This window comes from Pan paniscus, chromosome 15, assembly GCF_029289425.2.
Source record: "Pan paniscus chromosome 15, NHGRI_mPanPan1-v2.0_pri, whole genome shotgun sequence".
NCBI classification, from domain to species: Eukaryota; Metazoa; Chordata; class Mammalia; order Primates; family Hominidae; genus Pan; species Pan paniscus.
The window spans coordinates 46,096,290-46,115,136 of record NC_073264.2 but is presented as its reverse complement, the minus strand read 5'-3'; the positions used below and the strand labels follow the sequence as shown (position 1 = coordinate 46,115,136).

General features: G+C 37.2%; 1 protein-coding gene across 4 annotated transcripts in view; it reads left to right on the top strand.

Moving 5' to 3' along the window:
- The window catches only part of KLHL28 (kelch like family member 28), a 38,494-nt gene extending 20,616 nt beyond the window's left edge, over positions 1 to 17,878 (top strand). For 3 of the 4 annotated variants that reach the window (XM_003831757.6, XM_008957135.5, XM_008957136.5), the window contains exons 3-5: positions 7,639 to 8,082; positions 10,653 to 10,861; positions 13,002 to 17,878. In XM_003831757.6, the coding sequence (XP_003831805.1) occupies positions 7,639 to 8,082; positions 10,653 to 10,861; positions 13,002 to 13,165 (817 nt within the window). In that variant the 3' untranslated portion in view covers positions 13,166 to 17,878. The remainder of the gene's footprint in view (positions 1 to 7,638; positions 8,083 to 10,652; positions 10,862 to 13,001) is intronic. The other variant, XM_055097551.2, reaches the window with a different exon arrangement.
- The last annotated feature ends 969 nt before the right edge of the window (positions 17,879 to 18,847 follow it).

Genomic DNA, 18,847 nt, shown 5'->3' with positions numbered 1-18,847 from the left:
TATATGCAGAGAGAGAGAGAGAATATGGGAGGAGAAGCCACTTTCAGGGGAAGAGTTTTGGACACATTGAGTTTGAAGTGCCTATGAAATATCCAGGTAAAGGATATTCTATGGTAGCTGGATATGAGTGCACAGCTCAAAGAAGAGCTCAGGGCTGGAAATTTGAAGGTCATCAGCATATAGTGTAGTTTAGAGGTATGAATTAAAACTATGAAGTCTTTGATGGAGTTATTGACAGTTTAAATGTTCCTCCTTTTGCCTGGTGAGAAAATATAGAGAGGAAAAAGGATTGATTGTGAATGAAAATCTGGGAAACATTAATATTTAAGATGAGGGCAGCAGGAACAATTTTAGCGGTAGGAGAACCAAGTGAATAGAGTCATAAAAGCCAAGGAATTTGTGTGTCAAGAAGGAAGGAATGTGATCAGCTATGTAAAATGCACTGGAAAGACCCAGAAAGATAAAAATGGAAAAGTGGCTCTTAAACTTGGCATTATGGAGAACATAATGACTTTTGGTGGGTAATTTCTTTTTCTTTTTTCTTTTTTTTTTTGAGACAGAGTTTCGCTGTTGTTGCCCAGGCTGGAGTGCAGTGGCGCAATCTCGGCTCACCGCAATCTCCGCCTCCCAGGTTCAAGCAATTCTCTTGCCTCAGCCTCCCGAGTAGCTGGGATTACAGGCTTGCACCACCACGCCCAGCTAATTTTGTATTTTTAGTAGAGACAGGGTTTCTCCATGCTGAGGCTGGTCTCGAACTCCTGACCTCAGGTGATCTGCCCGCCTCAGCCTTCCACAGTGCTGGGATTACAGTCGTGAGCCACCGTGCCTGGCCTTGGTGGGTAATTTCAAGCAGAGTTGTAGAAATGCTGTAGATACATTACAGTGGGCCTAGAAGTGAATACAAAGTAAGGAAATAAACTGAATGAAGACTTTTCTTTTAAGAATCTTGCTAGAGACAGGAAGGAGAGAGTTAAGGCAGTAACTGATAGCATCAGGGGAAGTTTTGTTTGGTTTTATTTTGTTCTTGAAGAGAGAGACATGAGTTTTTTTTGTTTATTTGGAGACGGCGTCTCGCTCTGTCGCCCAGGTGTCTCACTTTGTTGCCCAGGCTGGAATGTATTGGCATGATCTCAACTCACAGCAACCTCTGCCTCCTGAGTTCGAGCGATTCTCCTGCCTCAGCCTCCTGAGTACCTGGGATTACAGGCATATGCCACCACACCCGGCTAATTTTTGTATTTTTGGTAGAAACAGGGTTTCACCATGTTGGTCAGGCTGGTCTTGAACTCCAGACCTTGTGATCCACCCGCCTCAGCCTCCCAAGTATTTTTATAATTAGATGAATAAAGAGATAAGTAAAGAGGGATAGGGTAAAGATATAAGATAGATGAATGCTTATTGATGAAGCAAGATCTTAGAGGAAATAGAAGAGATTGATATCAAAAGCAATGATAGAAAGTTGTGAATAGGAGAAAGAGAGACTCTTTATGCCTCAAGACAATTGAGGTTTACTGGGGGGGGGGGGGGTGTTGAAAGCAAGGGTTTAAAACAGCACTTGTCCAATGGCTTTAGTTTTTTTCTTTAATTAAGAGAGGAGGCCTGCTAGAGAAGAAAGTGGGGATTGGGTAGGTAACTTAAGAAAATTGGGGAAGCTCTGAGAACTGTACTGTTTCTACTTATACATAAGGAGTCATAAGGATGGCAATACATTGAAAGCATTTTTGAATAGTTGTGCAAATATGTTAAATGTTGAATGGACATTCAGCCACGTCACTCATCTCAACACTGTAAACCACAGGTCTAATTCAAGAATGAAACTCTTATTAGAACTGATTATTATTGCCCTCTGCTATAGTTTAAATGTGTCCCTCCAAAATTCTTGTGTTGGAAACTTAATTGCTGTTGGAACAATGTTAAGAGATGGGGCCTTTAAGAGGTGATTAGGCCATAAGGGCTCTGCTCTCATGAAGGGATTAATGCTATTATTGTGGGAGTAGGTTAGTTATCTCAGGAGTGGGCTCCTGATAATAAGATAAGTCCTGCTTCCATTTTCTCTTTGTCTCACATACATACTCGCTTGCACTTCATGTGATGTCTTCCATCATGGGATGACCCTTCCCAGATGCAGGCATCATGCTCTTGGACTTTACAGCCCCCAAAACTGAAAGCCAAATAAACTTTTATTCTTTATAAATTACCCAGTATTTTGTTAAAGCAGCAGAAAATGGGCCAAGGCAGAATACTGGTACCAAAAAGTGGGGCCATTGTTACAACAAATATCTGAAAATATGGAAGTGGCTTTGGAACTGGTTAATGGGTAGAGGTTGGAAGAATTTTAAGTAGGAGTCTGGAAGAAGCCTAGATTGCCGTGAATAGAATGTTAAGGGTGATTCTGGTGAGGGCTCAGAAGAAGAGAGCCATAGGGAAATTCTGGAACTTTTTAGAGATAACTTAAGTGGGCATGATCAGAATGTTGATAGAAATGTGCACAGTAAAGCTATTCTGATGAGGTCTCAAGCAGAAACTGAGAGTAAAGGCCATCCTTGCTATATATTAGCAAAGACCCTTGCTGAATTGCATCAGTTTCCTAGGACTTTATGGAATGCAGAACTTCAGAGCGATGAACATTCAGGCTGCTTTGTGGCTGCTTTTAACTGCATATAGTAAGGTGCGAGAGGGAAGAAATGATTTAAAAATGGAATTTATAATTAAATGGTAAGCGGAACAGAAAGACTTGGAAAATTAGCAGCTTGACCATGTAAAAAGTGAAAAGGTATCTTTTAGGAAAGTAAACCAAGGATGTGTGCTAAAGAGATGAGTGTGGTTACAAGGGAGCCAAGTGCTAGTCAAGACAATGGGAGAAAGGCCCTGAAGGCATTTTAAGATCTTCGAGGCTGTGCCTCCCGTTGTAGTCTCAGAACACTAGGAGGGCAGAATGGTTTGGGGGAATCAGCCTGGGACACCCTCCACATGCTCACTGCCCATGGCCACCTTGGGAGTCTGCTCTCCACATTCTAGTGTAGCTTCCCCAGCTGTGGCTCAAATAGGCCCAGACGTGGCTCAGGCTGCTACTCTAGAAGGCACAAGTAGTAAGCTTTGGTGTTGGCCATGTGATGTTAACTCTACAGGCTTGCAGACTACAAGAGTTATGGGGGCATGGCTACCTTCTCCTACTGTAAGAGTGTTGCAGATAGCACAGGGGGCAAGCAGAAACCTGTCTTGAGGCAGAAGCACTACAGAGCACCCTCACTAGGGCAATGGCTAGGGGAGTCATGGGAATGGGGCCACCCCCAAAAACCACAGAACTGTAGTGCAAGTAGTGTGCAACGTCAGCCTGTCAGAACTGTAGGCACAAGGTTCCAACCAGTGAGAGCTGCATGGGCTAAGCCCAGCAAAGTCATGGGGGCAGGGCTGCCAGAGGTCTTGGGGGCCCAACTCCTGCCCCAGTGTATCCAGGAAGTAGGACATGGAGTCGAAGGAGATTATTCACCAGCTTTAAGACTTAATGTTTTCGGCCGGGCGCGGTGGCTCACGCTTGTAATCTCAGCACTTTGGGAGGCCAAGGCGGGCAGATCACAAGGTCAGGAGATCGAGACCATCCTGGCTAACACAGTGAAACCCCATCTCTACTAAAAATACAAAAATTAGCTGGGCGTGGTGGTGGGCGCCTGTAGTCCCAGCTACTCGGGAGGCTGAGGCAGGAGAATGGTGTGAACCCGGGAGGCGGAGCTTGCAGTGAGCCGAGATCGCACCACTGCACTCCAGCCTGGGCGATAGAGCGAGACTCAGTCTCAAAAAAAAAAAAGAAGACTTAATGTTTTCCTTGTTGGGTTTTGGACTTACTTGGGCCCTCTTACTCTTTGTATTTCCTTTTTCTCCCTTTTGGAAGGAGAATATCTATTCTCTGCCTTTCTCACCATTGTGTTTTGGAAGTAAATAAGTTGTTTTGATTTCACAGGCTCACAGCAGGAAGGGAATTTGCCTCAGGATGTATCATGCCTTGACTCTTGCTTATATATGATTTAGATAGACTCTGGACTTTGGACTTTTGAGTTGATGCTGGAATGAGTTAAGACTTTTGGGGCTATTGGGATGGAATTAATATATTTTGCATGTGAGAAGGACACGAATTTTGAGGGCCAGGGGCAAAATTCTATGGTTTGAAAGTGTTCCCCAAAAGTTCATATGTTGGAAATGTAATTGCCATTGAACAGTATTAGGAGGTGGGGCCTTTAATAGGTGACTAGACCCTGAAGGATCCTCCCTCTTGAAGGGGTTAATACCATTATCGTGGGAGTGAGTGAGTTATTGCGAGAGTGGGCTCTTAATAAAAGGATAAGTCCGGCTGCCATTTTCTCTGTCTTGTGCACAGGCTTGCTAGCTATCCATGTGATGTCTTCTACCATGAGATGACCCTTCCCAGATGCTAGCACCATATTCTTGGACTTCCCAGCCTCCAGTACCTTGAGCCAAATAAACTCCTGTTCTTTATAAATTACCCAGTCTGTAGTATTCTGTTATATCGGCAGAAAATGAACTAAGACACCATCAAAAGACCATAAGGACTAATGACATTATATGTTGTATGTATTTAGCTAAATCATCTCCAGAAATCCATAACTTACAGATAATCCATCATCATAACCTTTAGTCTTACTATCACTGAGAAGTCTTACTCTCATACCAACCAATTTTCCAATTCTCTGACATCAACTAGGTATTTAACAATTCAATTCTGGGCCGGGCACAGTGGATCACGCCTGTAATCCCAGCACTTTGGGAGGCCTAGGCAGGCAGATCACAAGTTCAGGAGTTCGAGACCAGCCTGGCCAATATAGTGAAACCCTGTCTCTACTAAAAATACAAAAAAAGTTAGCTGAGGGTGGTGGTGCATGCCTGTAATCCCAGCTACTCAGGAGGCTGAGGCAGGAGAATTACTTGAACCTGGGAGGTGGAGGTTGCGGTGAGCCGAGATCGCGCCACTGCACTCCAGCCTGGGCGACAGAGTGAGACTCCGTCTCAAAAAAAAAAAAAAAAAAAGAAAAAAACAAACAAAAAAAACAATTCAATTCTGACACTAAGTCTTAAGAGTTAACCATATCCTACAGGTTAAGGGCTCAGTCCTAGACTGTTCCTACTTCAGATGCCAGCCTTTGTTATTACCAGTGACTTCAACACATTCAAAAATCTTGGTTCACACATTCCACTCTTTGACAGTGGTTTTTTCTTGCCAGCTTATTTCTTTCAGTACACACCCTCCAATTAGTCTTTGTCCCTTTCAGGATTCTTCATCCATTGGCCCCATAATCAGTTAGTAGAATTGATCGCTCTTGAACCACCACACGTTCTTATCTTCCATCTTGCCTAGCTTAGATTCGAGAAACATCACAGTCATCATTCCTTTAAATACGCCATGGCCCCTTTGCCTTTCTGTTCCTCCGTCATACTCATCTAGTTAAATTCAATTCTCCACTTATGCCATGGCTACATCTGAGCAGCAGAATATAACTGGAGAAACCTACATACTCATTTTAACTTGTCTCACATGGAGCCTTCAGCACTCCCCAGTAACTACTCTACATTTCCTTAATCAGTTTATTCTTTCACTCCCTCATGTCTGACACCTTCTGCTCTCTTAAAAACATCCACAAACCCTTCCCCTTACCTCTTATTCTACTGAAAAGATGGAAGCAACCAGAAGAGAACTACCTCATCTTCCCAACACCAAATCTGCCAAGTTATTTCTAAGACCAACCCTTCCACCTCTCTACTTATTCACTAGATTTCATTCACTCTGCATTACACAAAGACTTTGCTTTTCCATTTATCCTATCTCTCTCCTATATCATCATCTTCTCCTTCTGTACTATATGTATCATTACCATCAGCATGCAAACACATTTTGGTTTAAGCTTCCAGGTTAAATTAATCCCCTCTGGTCCCATGGTCTTTCTCTGCCCCACTTCATAGCTATCTGCTCATATTTATGTTACTCATTATAGTAAAAATCATTGGAAAGTTATACCCCTTGTTTTCACTTCCTTATCTCCCATTCTCTTTTAAACCTTGTTAGGGTCAGACTACTCCATCATATATCATTGCATCAAATTCATATTTTTAAAACAAGTATTATAATAAAAACTGACTTTAAATAGGAATTCTGTAACTATTGAGTGAATGAATATAGCTTGATTATACTGGATGGAGGACTTTTTTTATGCTGTTACATTATTGAGTTTGGGGACATTAGCTACTTTTTCCCAACTTTGCGGGGGGAGGGTAAAGATATATATATATATATATATATATATACACACATATATATACACATACACATACATACATGCAAAAGATTATATAGTATATGGGTGCAGGGTATCAAGAATAAATACTGAAGTACCTATCAACCAGCTTCACAGACTATTAACAATACTTCTGAAGTCCCCCTGTGCCCCTCCTTGCTGCCATCTCCCTTCCTCCAGAAGTATCCACTGTCCTGAATTTTTACGAACTATTCCCTTGCTTTTCATTATAATTTTGCCACATATTAAATGTGCCCCAATATATTGTTAGGTTTTACACGTTTTAATATAAGTGCAGTAATATATATTATTCAGATGTTTTTTCACTGAACAATGTTTGTGAAATTCATCTGTGAGATTGCATGAGGAAATGGTTCACTTAATTGATATGTTATATAGTGTATGAGCATAATATACTTTATCTTTCTACAATAAAAATTTTAATTTTAAGTATTAAAGTGTTACACACATACAGAAAAATGTACAAATCCCAAATGTACAGCTCAGTGAATTACCACAAAGTAAACATTACAAACCAGTTCAAGAAACAGAGTATGACCAACACTCAAAAGCCACCCTTGAGCTCCCTTCTTGTCCTCCCCAAAAGTGACCACTATCTTCATTCCTAATCCAGAGACTCGTTTTACCTGTTTTTGAACTTAATTGATATCCTTTTGAATTTGACTTTTTTATCTCAACATTATGTGTGTAAGATTCCCCCAGCGACATGTAGCTATAGTTTGTTCCTTTCATTGCCATGTAGTATTCTCTTATATGATATGGCACAATTTATCCATTTTATAGTGGATAAACATTTGGATTGTTTCCACTTTGGAGCTGTTACAAATAATACTGTAGTAAACACTCTTGGACATATATGTATGCATGCCTTTTTCATCAGTAGAGTTGCTCAGACAGGACACATAAAGTACATTTTAACCATTCTTTTGGTGGATGATTGTGTTGTGCTTCTGTGAACATTTGTGTATATTTATCTAGATGCAAAATTATAATAGACATTCAGAAGAGTAGATACATAGGAATGTAATTACTGAGTCAGGACACATGTATCTTCAACTTTTTTAGATAATGTAAAATTGTTTTCCAGAGTAATTTATACAAGTTTACACTCTCACCAACGGAGTATGCATTTCTTGCTACACATTCTTGCCAACAATTGTTATCTGACTCTATATTTTTTGCCACTTTGGAAGGTGTGTCATGGTTTATTGTGCTTTTAATTTTTGTGTCCCTGATTACTAATAAGATTAAACATATCTGTCTTTATGGGCCACTTTGGTTTTTAAATTTTGTATTTTTTCTGCTTGTTCTTTAGTGTGGAGATGTACTTTCCTCAGAATGACTCTTGGATTGGTTTGGCACCCCTAAACATTCCTCGCTATGAATTTGGAATATGCGTTTTAGACCAAAAAGTATATGTTATAGGTGGTATTGCAACTAATGTGCGTCCTGGCGTCACTATCAGAAAACATGAAAATTCAGTAGAATGCTGGAATCCTGATACAAATACTTGGACTTCTCTAGAGAGAATGAATGAAAGCCGAAGTACTCTTGGAGTAGTAGTACTTGCAGGAGAACTTTATGCCTTAGGTGGTTATGATGGACAATCTTATTTACAATCTGTAGAGAAGTACATTCCCAAAATAAGAAAATGGCAACCTGTGGCACCAATGACGACAACAAGAAGTTGTTTTGCTGCAGCGGTATTGGATGGAATGATATATGCCATTGGTGGGTATGGTCCTGCCCACATGAACAGGTATTTAACTTAATAATTAAATTGCATATGTTTGTGGATTTTTAAAAGTCTCATTAGCAATGATTTCTGAGTTTTAAACAATTTGTGTGTATGAATGAACTTCCGGCATTTGGGAAACTTAATCTGCTCCATGGATATAATTGTAATTGTTTTACATGGGAATTTAATACAAACCTAACAATCAAATCCCTCTCATTAAATTTTACATTCATTCACTATAAATGGACTAGATTTTAAAACTCAGAAACCTAAAAATAAGATGAAGTTAGACAACTTTAGATTTTGTGTGGTGTGTACATCTATGTGCACAGTATGTAAATTATCTTTTATTGTATTGCTTAATAGAATAAAGAAGTAGAAATTTAATTCCTGTATGTCTATACAATATTATAGCACATCATAAACTTAAAACCTTATTTAAATATTCCTTTCTGAATTCTTTCCTGTAATCATACATGTATCATCAGGTATTTGACTTGTGCTGGAGTTTGAATTTGTGATATCTGTATTCTGTAGTATTATCTGAATAAAGGAGAAATATATATGAGGAAATAAAAGTATGAAGTAACTAGTTATATGAGAAATTAATCATAATTCTGAACCTTTATTGAAAATTGATGTTCCAAAGATTTTATCTTTGGCCAGGTGTGGTGGTTCACGCCTGTAATCCTAATACTTTGGGAGGCTGACGTGGGAGGATTGCTTGAGCCCAGGAGGTTGAGGCTGCAGTGAGCCTTGAATGCACTACTACACTCCAGCCTGAGCAACAGAGTGAGACCCTGTCTCAAAAAAAAAAAAAAAAAGAAAGAAAGAAAAGAAAAGATTGTATCTTTAATAGTAATTAGAGTGGTTTGTGTTATTTTGATTGTGAGTATTTTAATGACAGGGCATACAGTCAGCCCTGCATATCCACGGGTTCTACATCCACAGATCCAACCAACTGTGGATCAAAAATATTTGAAAAAATTTACAATAATAAAAAACAAAATAATACAGTATAACAGCTATTTGCATAGTATTATAAGTAATCTAGAGATGATTTAAAGTATACAAGAGGATACGTGTAGCTTATATGCAAATATTATACTGTTTTATATAAGGAACTTGAGCATCTGCAAATTTTGGTATCCTTGGGATGGGGTGGATCCTGGAACCAATCCTCTACAAATACTGAGGTTTGTTGACTGAGAAAGTGATGGCACAACAGCATTTCATCTGTAAATTTTTATTTCTATTGAAGCCAAAGTATTCCTCCTTTTATTTATTTATATTTTTTGCCCTTAGTTGAAGGAAAAATATGGGACATAGACATGCATTTCTATTCTTTGAAAAGCTTCTGCCCAAAATTTGTAAGATAAAAGGTTAAGTATTTTAAATTTGATTATCTTGAAAGTCTTGCTGCAGTGCATCAACTCTTCTTCAATGATTTTGGTCTAATGGATTCTATCCTGGAGTTCTTTCAGAAACATTACCCAGTCTCTATTATGAACTCCAGAAGGGTGTCACAGCCTGTTAAATGCTTATGGTTTTTTCAGGAAATAGGTTAGGGCCAGAACAAGCCCAACAATCTTACCTCTGTGCCTTTGTGCCCCTTCAGAGGAAACCATAGTCTTAAACAGCTGCTAGAATTTTCTAGGGAAGCCTTTTTGAAAATTCTGATTTAATTTGGATTCCATAATGCAGCTTAGAAATGCCACACGTTCTCTGAAACACAGTCTTGACTCAAATTCCTGAGTACTCCTAAATCACCCTGAGATAATTATGATTAGCCAGTTTGTACTATGCAATCTACAGTGATTGCTTTGCAGTAAGCCACATGAATTCTCCTGTGACGAAAAAAAATAAAGGTTTTTCTCCCCCCTCACCCCTCTCTTCCTCTTCTTTTCCCCTTAACTGTATAGAAGATCCTAAAAACCTCTGTATTCAAGCCAGGCATGGGGGCATGTACCTTTAGTCCTAGCTACTCAGGAGGCTGAGGCAGAAAGATCACTTTAGCCCCGGAATTTGAGGCTGCAGTGAGCTCTGATCTTGTCACTGCACTCCAGCCTAGGTGACAGAGCGAGACCTGCCTCAAAAATAAATAAATAAAATTTAGGAACAAAAAAAAAAGTCTGTATTCAGTTAGTGGTTTTCAAAGTCACGTGCATACTCATTTGACTTTATTCTTATATGAATCCCTTCAGGTTGCACTATCCTCATTTTTGCAGGTGAGAGGAAATGACTTATTCAGGATTACACAAATCCACAGCAGTAGGGTTAAGGTTCGTTCAGCCCTAGGTATACAGAATTAATACTTGAACCCAGGTCTTCTGACTCCAAGTTCTATGCTCTTAATATACTTTGCCGCTTGCACAATATAATGGAATAGCATATGGAATTGCACCTTGTTTACAAGGTAAGCTTTTATCTTTGCAATCTTATCAGCAAAACCTAAGCATTTGTGGCAGACTACTCTTGTTTAATATCTCTCTATTATGTGAACTTTTAAAGCTGTAGTGGGTTTTAGTTTTGCTCTGACAGGAAGAATGACACAAAAGATCTGTAAATTAAATTTTTTTAAATATTTGCAGTGTGGAGCGTTATGATCCAAGTAAGGACTCCTGGGAGATGGTTGCATCCATGGCAGATAAAAGGATTCACTTTGGCGTGGGTGTCATGCTAGGCTTTATTTTTGTGGTGGGTGGACATAATGGAGTCTCACATTTGTCCAGCATTGAAAGATACGATCCTCATCAAAATCAGTGGACTGTGTGTAGACCAATGAAAGAACCTAGAACAGGTAATAAGAATTTATTAATTTCTAAACATGTAAGGCAATGTTTTCTATAATGATGTGATTGCAATAATAGTTCCTTGGAATATAGTAGTAGGAATATTACTTGTCCAGAAAAAAAAAAAAAAAGACTTGTATGTGGTAAACTTGAAAGACAATTAGCTAGACAAAAGTATATAGATTTCTTTATTGTGATTTTATATGCCAATGTGCATATTATTATTTCTCAAACTTGCTGAATACATTTTGGGAAATGCTTATACTAGAGTGTGTATTTATAGAAGCTCCTTTTTGTCCATGTAACAAATGTCATCTTTTCATATGTTACGTACATACAATCCTCGGATTGTTCTGTTTTGTTTTCTATTGTATATCAGTAATCTGTATGTTCACTTTCAAATGTTCTTTCTTCCCCAGGGGTATAGTTGATCAAAAAGGGTTGTATTTCAGAGTTCGTAGAAACAAAACAAATCCACTTTTGTGGTTTAGGAAAAATTGTTATCTTTGAACTCAAACTCATCACATCATTTTAAGGGAAAGCTTTTAAGATACTGACGGAAATGCTTTAGGGAGCACTCCTCATACAGATTGAATATTTCCTATCCAAAATGCTTAGGACCAGAAGTGTTTCAGGTTTTGGATTGGGGATTTTGGAATATTTGAATTATGCTTACCAGGTTGAGCATGCCAAGTTCAAAAATCTAAAGTGTGAAATGCCTAAGTGAACACTTTCTTTGAGCATCATATGGTGCTCAAAAAGTTTCAGATGTTGGGCCAGGTACAGTGTGGCTCACACCTGTAATCCTAGCACTTTGGGAGGCCGAAGTGGGAGGATCACTTGAGGTCAGGAGTTCAAGACTAGCTTGGGCAACATGTTGAAACCCCATCTCTACTAAAAATGAAAAATTAGCCTGGTGCGGTGGCACATGCCTGTAGTGTCAGCTACTCGGGAGGCTGAGGCATGAGAATCGCTAGAACCGAGATCGCGCCACTGCACTCTAGCCTGGGAGACAGAGCAAGACTCCATCTCAAAAAAAAAAGTTTCAAATGTTGGAGCACTTTGGATTTCATATTTTTTGGGTATTGGATGTTCAACCTATATTTAGGATTAAAGAACCTTTTGAAACAAACATGCAAGAGAAACTGAAAAGACAAGCTGAAATGAACTGTTTTAGTGTTTACTATAATTTGTTTCTTTTGTATCCTTGAGAGGGAAAGCCACAGAAACAATGAGAACTTTAAAAATTGGAGTAAACTGTTTCTTTTTAGAACTATATAAGATAATATCTAAAGTAGAATTTTTAGAAGCATAAATTATGTCATTTAATATATTTTAAATATTTCAATGTATTTGAAAACCTCATAAAATGATTTTTCTAGAATGAAATGAAATTTAAAAAAAATAGCCTATGGAAAGATATATACTCCATTTTCCTGTAGTGAAGGGAAAGGAAGAGTAGGATTAGAGAGGAGAGGTAAAGGAAGACTTCAACTCTTGCTTTTATTTATTTTATTTCAGTGTCTAGACAGGGTCCTAGGCTGTCGAGCCAGGCAGGAGTACAGTGGAACAGTCATAGCTCACCGCTGCCTCAAACTTTTGGCCTCCAGCCATCCTCTCACCTCAGTAACTCTTACTTTTATTTTAAGGATTTTGTTTTTCCATCAAGCTCATATTGCTCCAGTAGGCCCCCCATACCCACAGGAGATATATATTCCAAGACCCCCAGTGGACTGAAACTGCAGATAGTACCAAACCCTATATATGTAATATTTTTTCCTATACATATATATCTATGATAAGGTTTAGTTTGTAAATTAGGCGCAGTAAGAGATTAGCAACAACAATAATAGAATAGAACAATTGTAACAATATATTGTAATAAAAGTTATGTGGATGTGGTCTCCCTCAAAATATCTTACTGTATAGTACTCCCTATTTTCTAGTCATGGTTGACTTCAGGTAACTGAAAGCATGGAAAGCAAAAACTCAGATAAAGGGAGGACTACTGTATATTGCCTGTATAATTAATAATAGATTGTTAAAATGTATTTTAATAAAACATTAAAATACAAATTTATTTTTAGTGAGAAAAAGTATACTTCATGGTTAACATGTTTCTATCTTCTTTTTGCCAACCTTTCCTAGGAGTTGGTGCTGCTGTAATCGATAACTACCTTTATGTCGTCGGTGGTCACTCAGGGTCTTCCTATCTGAATACAGTGCAGAAATATGATCCTATCTCAGATACGTGGCTGGATTCAGCTGGCATGATATACTGTCGCTGCAACTTTGGGTTAACTGCACTTTGACAAATGTGAACTCTCGGAAATAGTATGGTGGTGAAACTTGTACTGCATGAACATCCGGATGGCCCAGTTTTCTGAAACCCACAAGCTGCATTGCTTTCTTTTTAACTTGAAGTAGCATGAAGGCTCAAAAGTTTTGTTGGGTACTTTTAATTGAGAAGTAGTTTTGGTTGCTCTTGATTACACAGTAAATCAATAATCAAAAAGAAAAAAGAGAAAAAAAAAAAGTAAAGACTTTGCCAATTGAATTCTGCACTTTTTCCCCCAAGACTGAGATGTACTAGTTTTATGTTCATAAGTGTACATGTAGACAAAACGTGGCTGCTTTTTTTTTTTTTTTTAATTTTAGCTCTCCTTCCCTGATAACCATGATTTTCTAGGATGAGCGATGCTTTAGGTGCTTGAGTGTATTGAATGAATGGACAGAGTGCCGATACTGCTTCTTGGATGTAAATGCTTCACATTTTTCATTTGTTTTAAAACAAACAAAGGGCTGCTTTTTATTTTGGTACTTTTAAAGGTTGTAAATAACATGCCAATAGGTAGTCATCTGAATACTTTCCTGCTAAATGGTTTTAGGGCTACGGATGTAATAAATTTTTAAGACAATTGCTTTTATTATCATGCTATTTGGGGCCCTATTTTAGGAAATCAGATATTTACTGTTTATGCCTTTTGTATATGGGCAGGTTAACGTTGGATGAATTTAATTACCTATCTATGCTATGGTTAGCATGGATAGGAGTTTAAGCATATCAGGTGTTTCAGTTTTTCTTCAGTAGTACAGCAGGCCTCCCAGTGCTGATGTAAATATTTGAGCAGTGTTTAGTACCATTCTTAGTGCATATTAATTTTTTTCATATATCCTTATAATTTTAGTTTTTTAAGATCTTTGCTTTTTCAAAGTGTTCAGATATAAAATGGTGCTAACTGTAGGATTTATAACAAGGCTATAACTGATGTCCTTTTGGATGTTCAGTATGAGATATGCATGACATGTTTTGATAGTCTTTTGCATTTTTAATGGCTTGATTCATTTGTGCTTATTAAAAATGTTAGTGATTACGCCAATGTTAACATCCAAAAATCATCAGAATGGCCTGTGTTATGCTTGTCATGGTTCCTGAATAGTGATTTAAAGAAAGTTACACTTTTGATCTTCTTTCTTCTTGTGCTAGATATTACATGTCTTTCTTAAAAACAGAAATACATGCATTAAATATAAAGCACTAGGCAGTTATGCATTACTTTGTACATTTCTTAGGTAACTGAATATTTTAAGGTTATTGAGGAAAACTGGAACTCGATGTTTACTTGAGTAATAGTTCTAAGTTGAGTTCTACTTTGATTAAAGAAATGATCTTTTAAAGCAAAATTGTTTGCTGTAGCCAGTGACAGCTTATTTAAAGAAAGTGGTTAACTTATTTGATTTTAGCATGTTTTAGTAAATGTCTGTTAGTCTTAAACACATTCACTTGCATTTTATTATTATGTCGGTACTTGTATTTTGGAACCGTAGTCATTTGATTTTCTTTTCCTTGATTTTTTTTTAAACCTGTCTGCGATCTCCTTATAAAGTCTCCGCAAGATAATTTTTCCTGAGAAAAAAATTCATATTATATTCTTAAGTGCCATAATGTTCTAGACTATTGTTAAGAAGCCATTTGTAATTATAAAACATAGGTTCATTTGTTAGTATATATGTTTATTTCTTGAATACTATAGCCGGGCAATTTACAGTTCTTTGTTCTTCCATAAACTGCCAGTTGTAGATTTGAATATATACTACAAAACTATGTAAAATCATTTTTAATCATAAATGTAGTATCATGCTTTATGAATATTTGCACAGATTATAAAACCTTGCAAGTGATTTTTAGTCTCTTCTAATTTAGAACTCAACAGGAGCAACTAATAACAAGTGATAGTCTGAGTATTTTCTATGTTGCTTGTCTGAATAACATAATAATATATAGCAATAACTTTTTCATTGGTTTGAATAAATCTATTGCATAGAAATAGGTGCACTATTGTAGTTGGCCCAGACTTTATTTAAAGAAAAGCAGTTTAAAATAGATTCATCACATATTTAGTTTTAAATCCCCAATTCAGTTTTCTTTGTTTATAGCAATCAAATTATTAAATATATCCTATTATACTATTTTTAATCCCCTATTCCCAAAAGATAAGGGAATTTGAAAGACTGTGGAAAATGATTTTAGGACGGGCGCAGTGGCTCACGCCTGTAATCCCAGCACTTGGAGAGGCCAAGGCGGGTATATCACCTGAGGTCAGGAGTTCGAGACCAGCCTGGCCAACATGGTGAAACCCCGTCTCTACTAAAAATACAAAAAATTAGCTGGGCGTTGTGGCAGGTACCTGTAATCCCAGCTACTTGGGAGGCTGAGGCAGGAGAATCACTTGAACCCAGGAGGCAGAGGTTGCAGTGAGCCGAGCTTGCACCATTGCACTCCAGCCTGGGCAACAAGAGTGAAACTCCACCTCAAAAAAAAAAAAATTATTTTAATTATAAACACATCTATTCTATACATTGTATTTTAACAATATTTTACTCATGTATCATCTCCACTATCAAATTAGTGTATAATCATTTGGTAAATTAGATCAAAAACATACACTGGTCATTGTTTTTGAAAAATCTAAATTTCATCTTGATGAAGACTAAATGTGAAATATCTTGGGCAGTAGTAGTAGGAGCCATACACCAGTGAACAAATTATGAAAATCTGTGAAAGGAAAAGGAAAAATGTTCAAAATTTAGAAGTATATTTATTTTAGGATTGCTTAACCTACTGTATTATTCGTAACAACCAGAGCTACTAATCTGACCTGACAACTAATATGTTTACATTAGCGCCTTCTTTTACAAATTTGTGAGAAGTTTCATTATGAACACTCTGCTGACAAATTGTGAATTTAAAGCCACATGTTTCTATGTTAAAAAGGATCAAAATGTTTGGTTATAAATCCTCAGGATTAAAAGTATTAGAAATAATTTTACATATTCAGGCAAGAAGAGAAAAGCTATTTAAGATTTCCCAGAAATATTTTGGAAAAGAGCAGCACCGGGAAATAGAAATTAATGTAATCAGTTGCAAGATACTTGCCTTCTATAATTATAACAACTTAATCTGTTAGGCACCTTTGGCTATTCAATAATCATTGGATGTTGTAATAGAATGTAAGTGGCTTTTAATGTAGCTCCAAGGATATTTATAAATTGTGTTATTGCTGTTATTGTTTTAAATGTGAGTGAATATTAAATTATAGGAAGTGGTATCAAGTGATAGGAAAATGGCATTAGGTTTTGAAATTTTATTTTGATAATTTAACACATATGGAGGGTTTGCTATATGTATGAGATATTCTGTTAGATGCTGTGGGAGCTAGAGAGATATACTGTTTTTCACTCAAAGAGAGTAAAATATAGTGGGAGAGACCCTAATAACTATTTTGGTGAAGGATGAATCTAATTCCTTATCTCTGACATCATAAGAAGTGATTAGAGACCTAGTTTATGCATAGGCAATTCCTTAGTATCCAATTAGGTTTTATTGGCATGAAAAAGAAATATTAAAAAACCTAATATTTATAGAACTCCAAATCTCCTAGAATTGGATAATGTATTTTCTAGTAAGAAAACTATAGAAATTTTAAATATATATATTTCCTGTAGTATCAAGACTCTGGCTGACATTGAGAGAAATATATGTACATGTTGTGTTTATTTTCATTTTTGGTGTTGGATTCCTGATATTGTCACCTAAGTGCTCATTTTCAGGAAAATCAGATTCTACAATAAACACTTACTGCTTAAAGTTCAGTAAACTTGTGATAACCTCATAACCTCTGTAGTCTAAAAGTTAAGGGATTATAAGATGTCACATGTCAAGTTAACATCCAGTTCTACTTCTTAACCTTTTTTCTCTTTGTAAACAGCACTTTAATTAGACATGATTTAATTAGATAACAATTATTCCATGGCTGGATATGTACTGGATTTTCACTTACAGTACATTGATTTGGTGTTGATACACATTTGAAAAGAGTGAGGAATACAATACATTTTTAATACAATAGGTTTACAAATTTTCCTACTGGTGTGAATATGCAGTCAAATAAAAATCCAGTTTACATCTCTGCAGAGAGAAAAATTGTTATCCATATGTCTTTTATATTATACATCTTTACTAGAGATAACTTATTGTTAATTTTGTCAAGTTATCATGTGTAAGTCCCATTTATTTTTAAATACTAAGCAAAAAGTTCCAAGTTTGCCTTAAAATACAAGTGAAGTTAAAGAACTGGATGATAATGCCTATATTTTTGCCTTATGAATTGTGCTGTGTATTATAAACCAGCAACGGTTTTGATTTTAACAGGATTCTGAAATTTTGTAGCTGTAGAGTACTAATATTTGTACTCTCTTGCAAAGAATGTGATCTAGTTGTGGATTATGTTAGTTTAAATGTTTTTGTATATGTATTTTACCTCTGAACATGTACCTTTTTAGCATCAGGGTTTTATTTTATTTATGTTTACACACTAAAGTGTCATTTAACTAGTTAAGAATTGTATTCTTTTTTATTTTAAAGGTTATTTGTGTGTATTATTGTGGTAATGTTCTGTAATTATTATGGTTAAATTTCATTTAATGTAAAATGTTTAAAATAAAAATGAAAAATCTACTTTGTATATGTCATATGATAATTGTGAACTGAACCAAGCTAACTTTGTCATGCTCAGCTCTTAGGGTTTTATGCATGGATAGGTAGTAGCCATAGAGTAGTCACTCCTTTACATCTTCATTAGCAGGTTACAGTGAAAACATGTCTTAGGCCCGGCCTGGCTCAGTGGCTCACACCTGTAACCCCAGCACTTTGGGAGGCTGAGGCGGGCGGATCACCTGAGGTCAGTAGTTTGAGACCAGCCTGGCCAACATGCTGAAACCCCGTCTCTACTAAAAATACAAAAATTAGCTGGGCATGTTGGCGTATGCCTGTAATCCCAGCTACTTAGGAGGCTGAGGCAGGGGAATCGCTTGAACCTGGGAGGCAGAGGTTGCAGTGAGACGAGATGGCGCCATTGCATTCCAGCCTGGACAACAGAGCAAGACTCCATCTCAAAAAAAAAGAAAATATGTCATAGGCCAAATTCTGCCACACATTCAGACGTTTACTAAAGAAACATTCATAAGTATAACAGGAGTAAAAGTGTTCAGTAAGCCCATTGCAGTCCCAGCTTTCTGTTCTTTTAGATTCTCTAACCAGCCCTTTAAGAAAGGTTTACTCGAGGCAGACATAGTAATATCCAAGAGGATTTCATTACTTTTATGGTCAGCATCGGGTAACCAGCAATCAAAGAAACAAGCAGTTGAGACTTGGGTGCCTTTTCTTAGGAAGTGGTAAATTACAGGCCTGAATGGATTCAGTCTTTGTGAGTAAAAGTAACTTTCCTTTTTTCTTTTTTTTTTTTTTGAGATAGTCTCACTTTGTTGCACAGGCTAGAGTGCAGTGGCAGTGGCACAGTCTTGGCCACTGTGCCAAGACTGGCCACTCACTGCAGCCTCCATTTCTTGGACTCAAATGATCCTACTGCCTCAGCCTCCTGAGTAGCTGGAAGTACAGGTGTGGGCCACCACCTGGCTAATTTTTTTAATTTTTA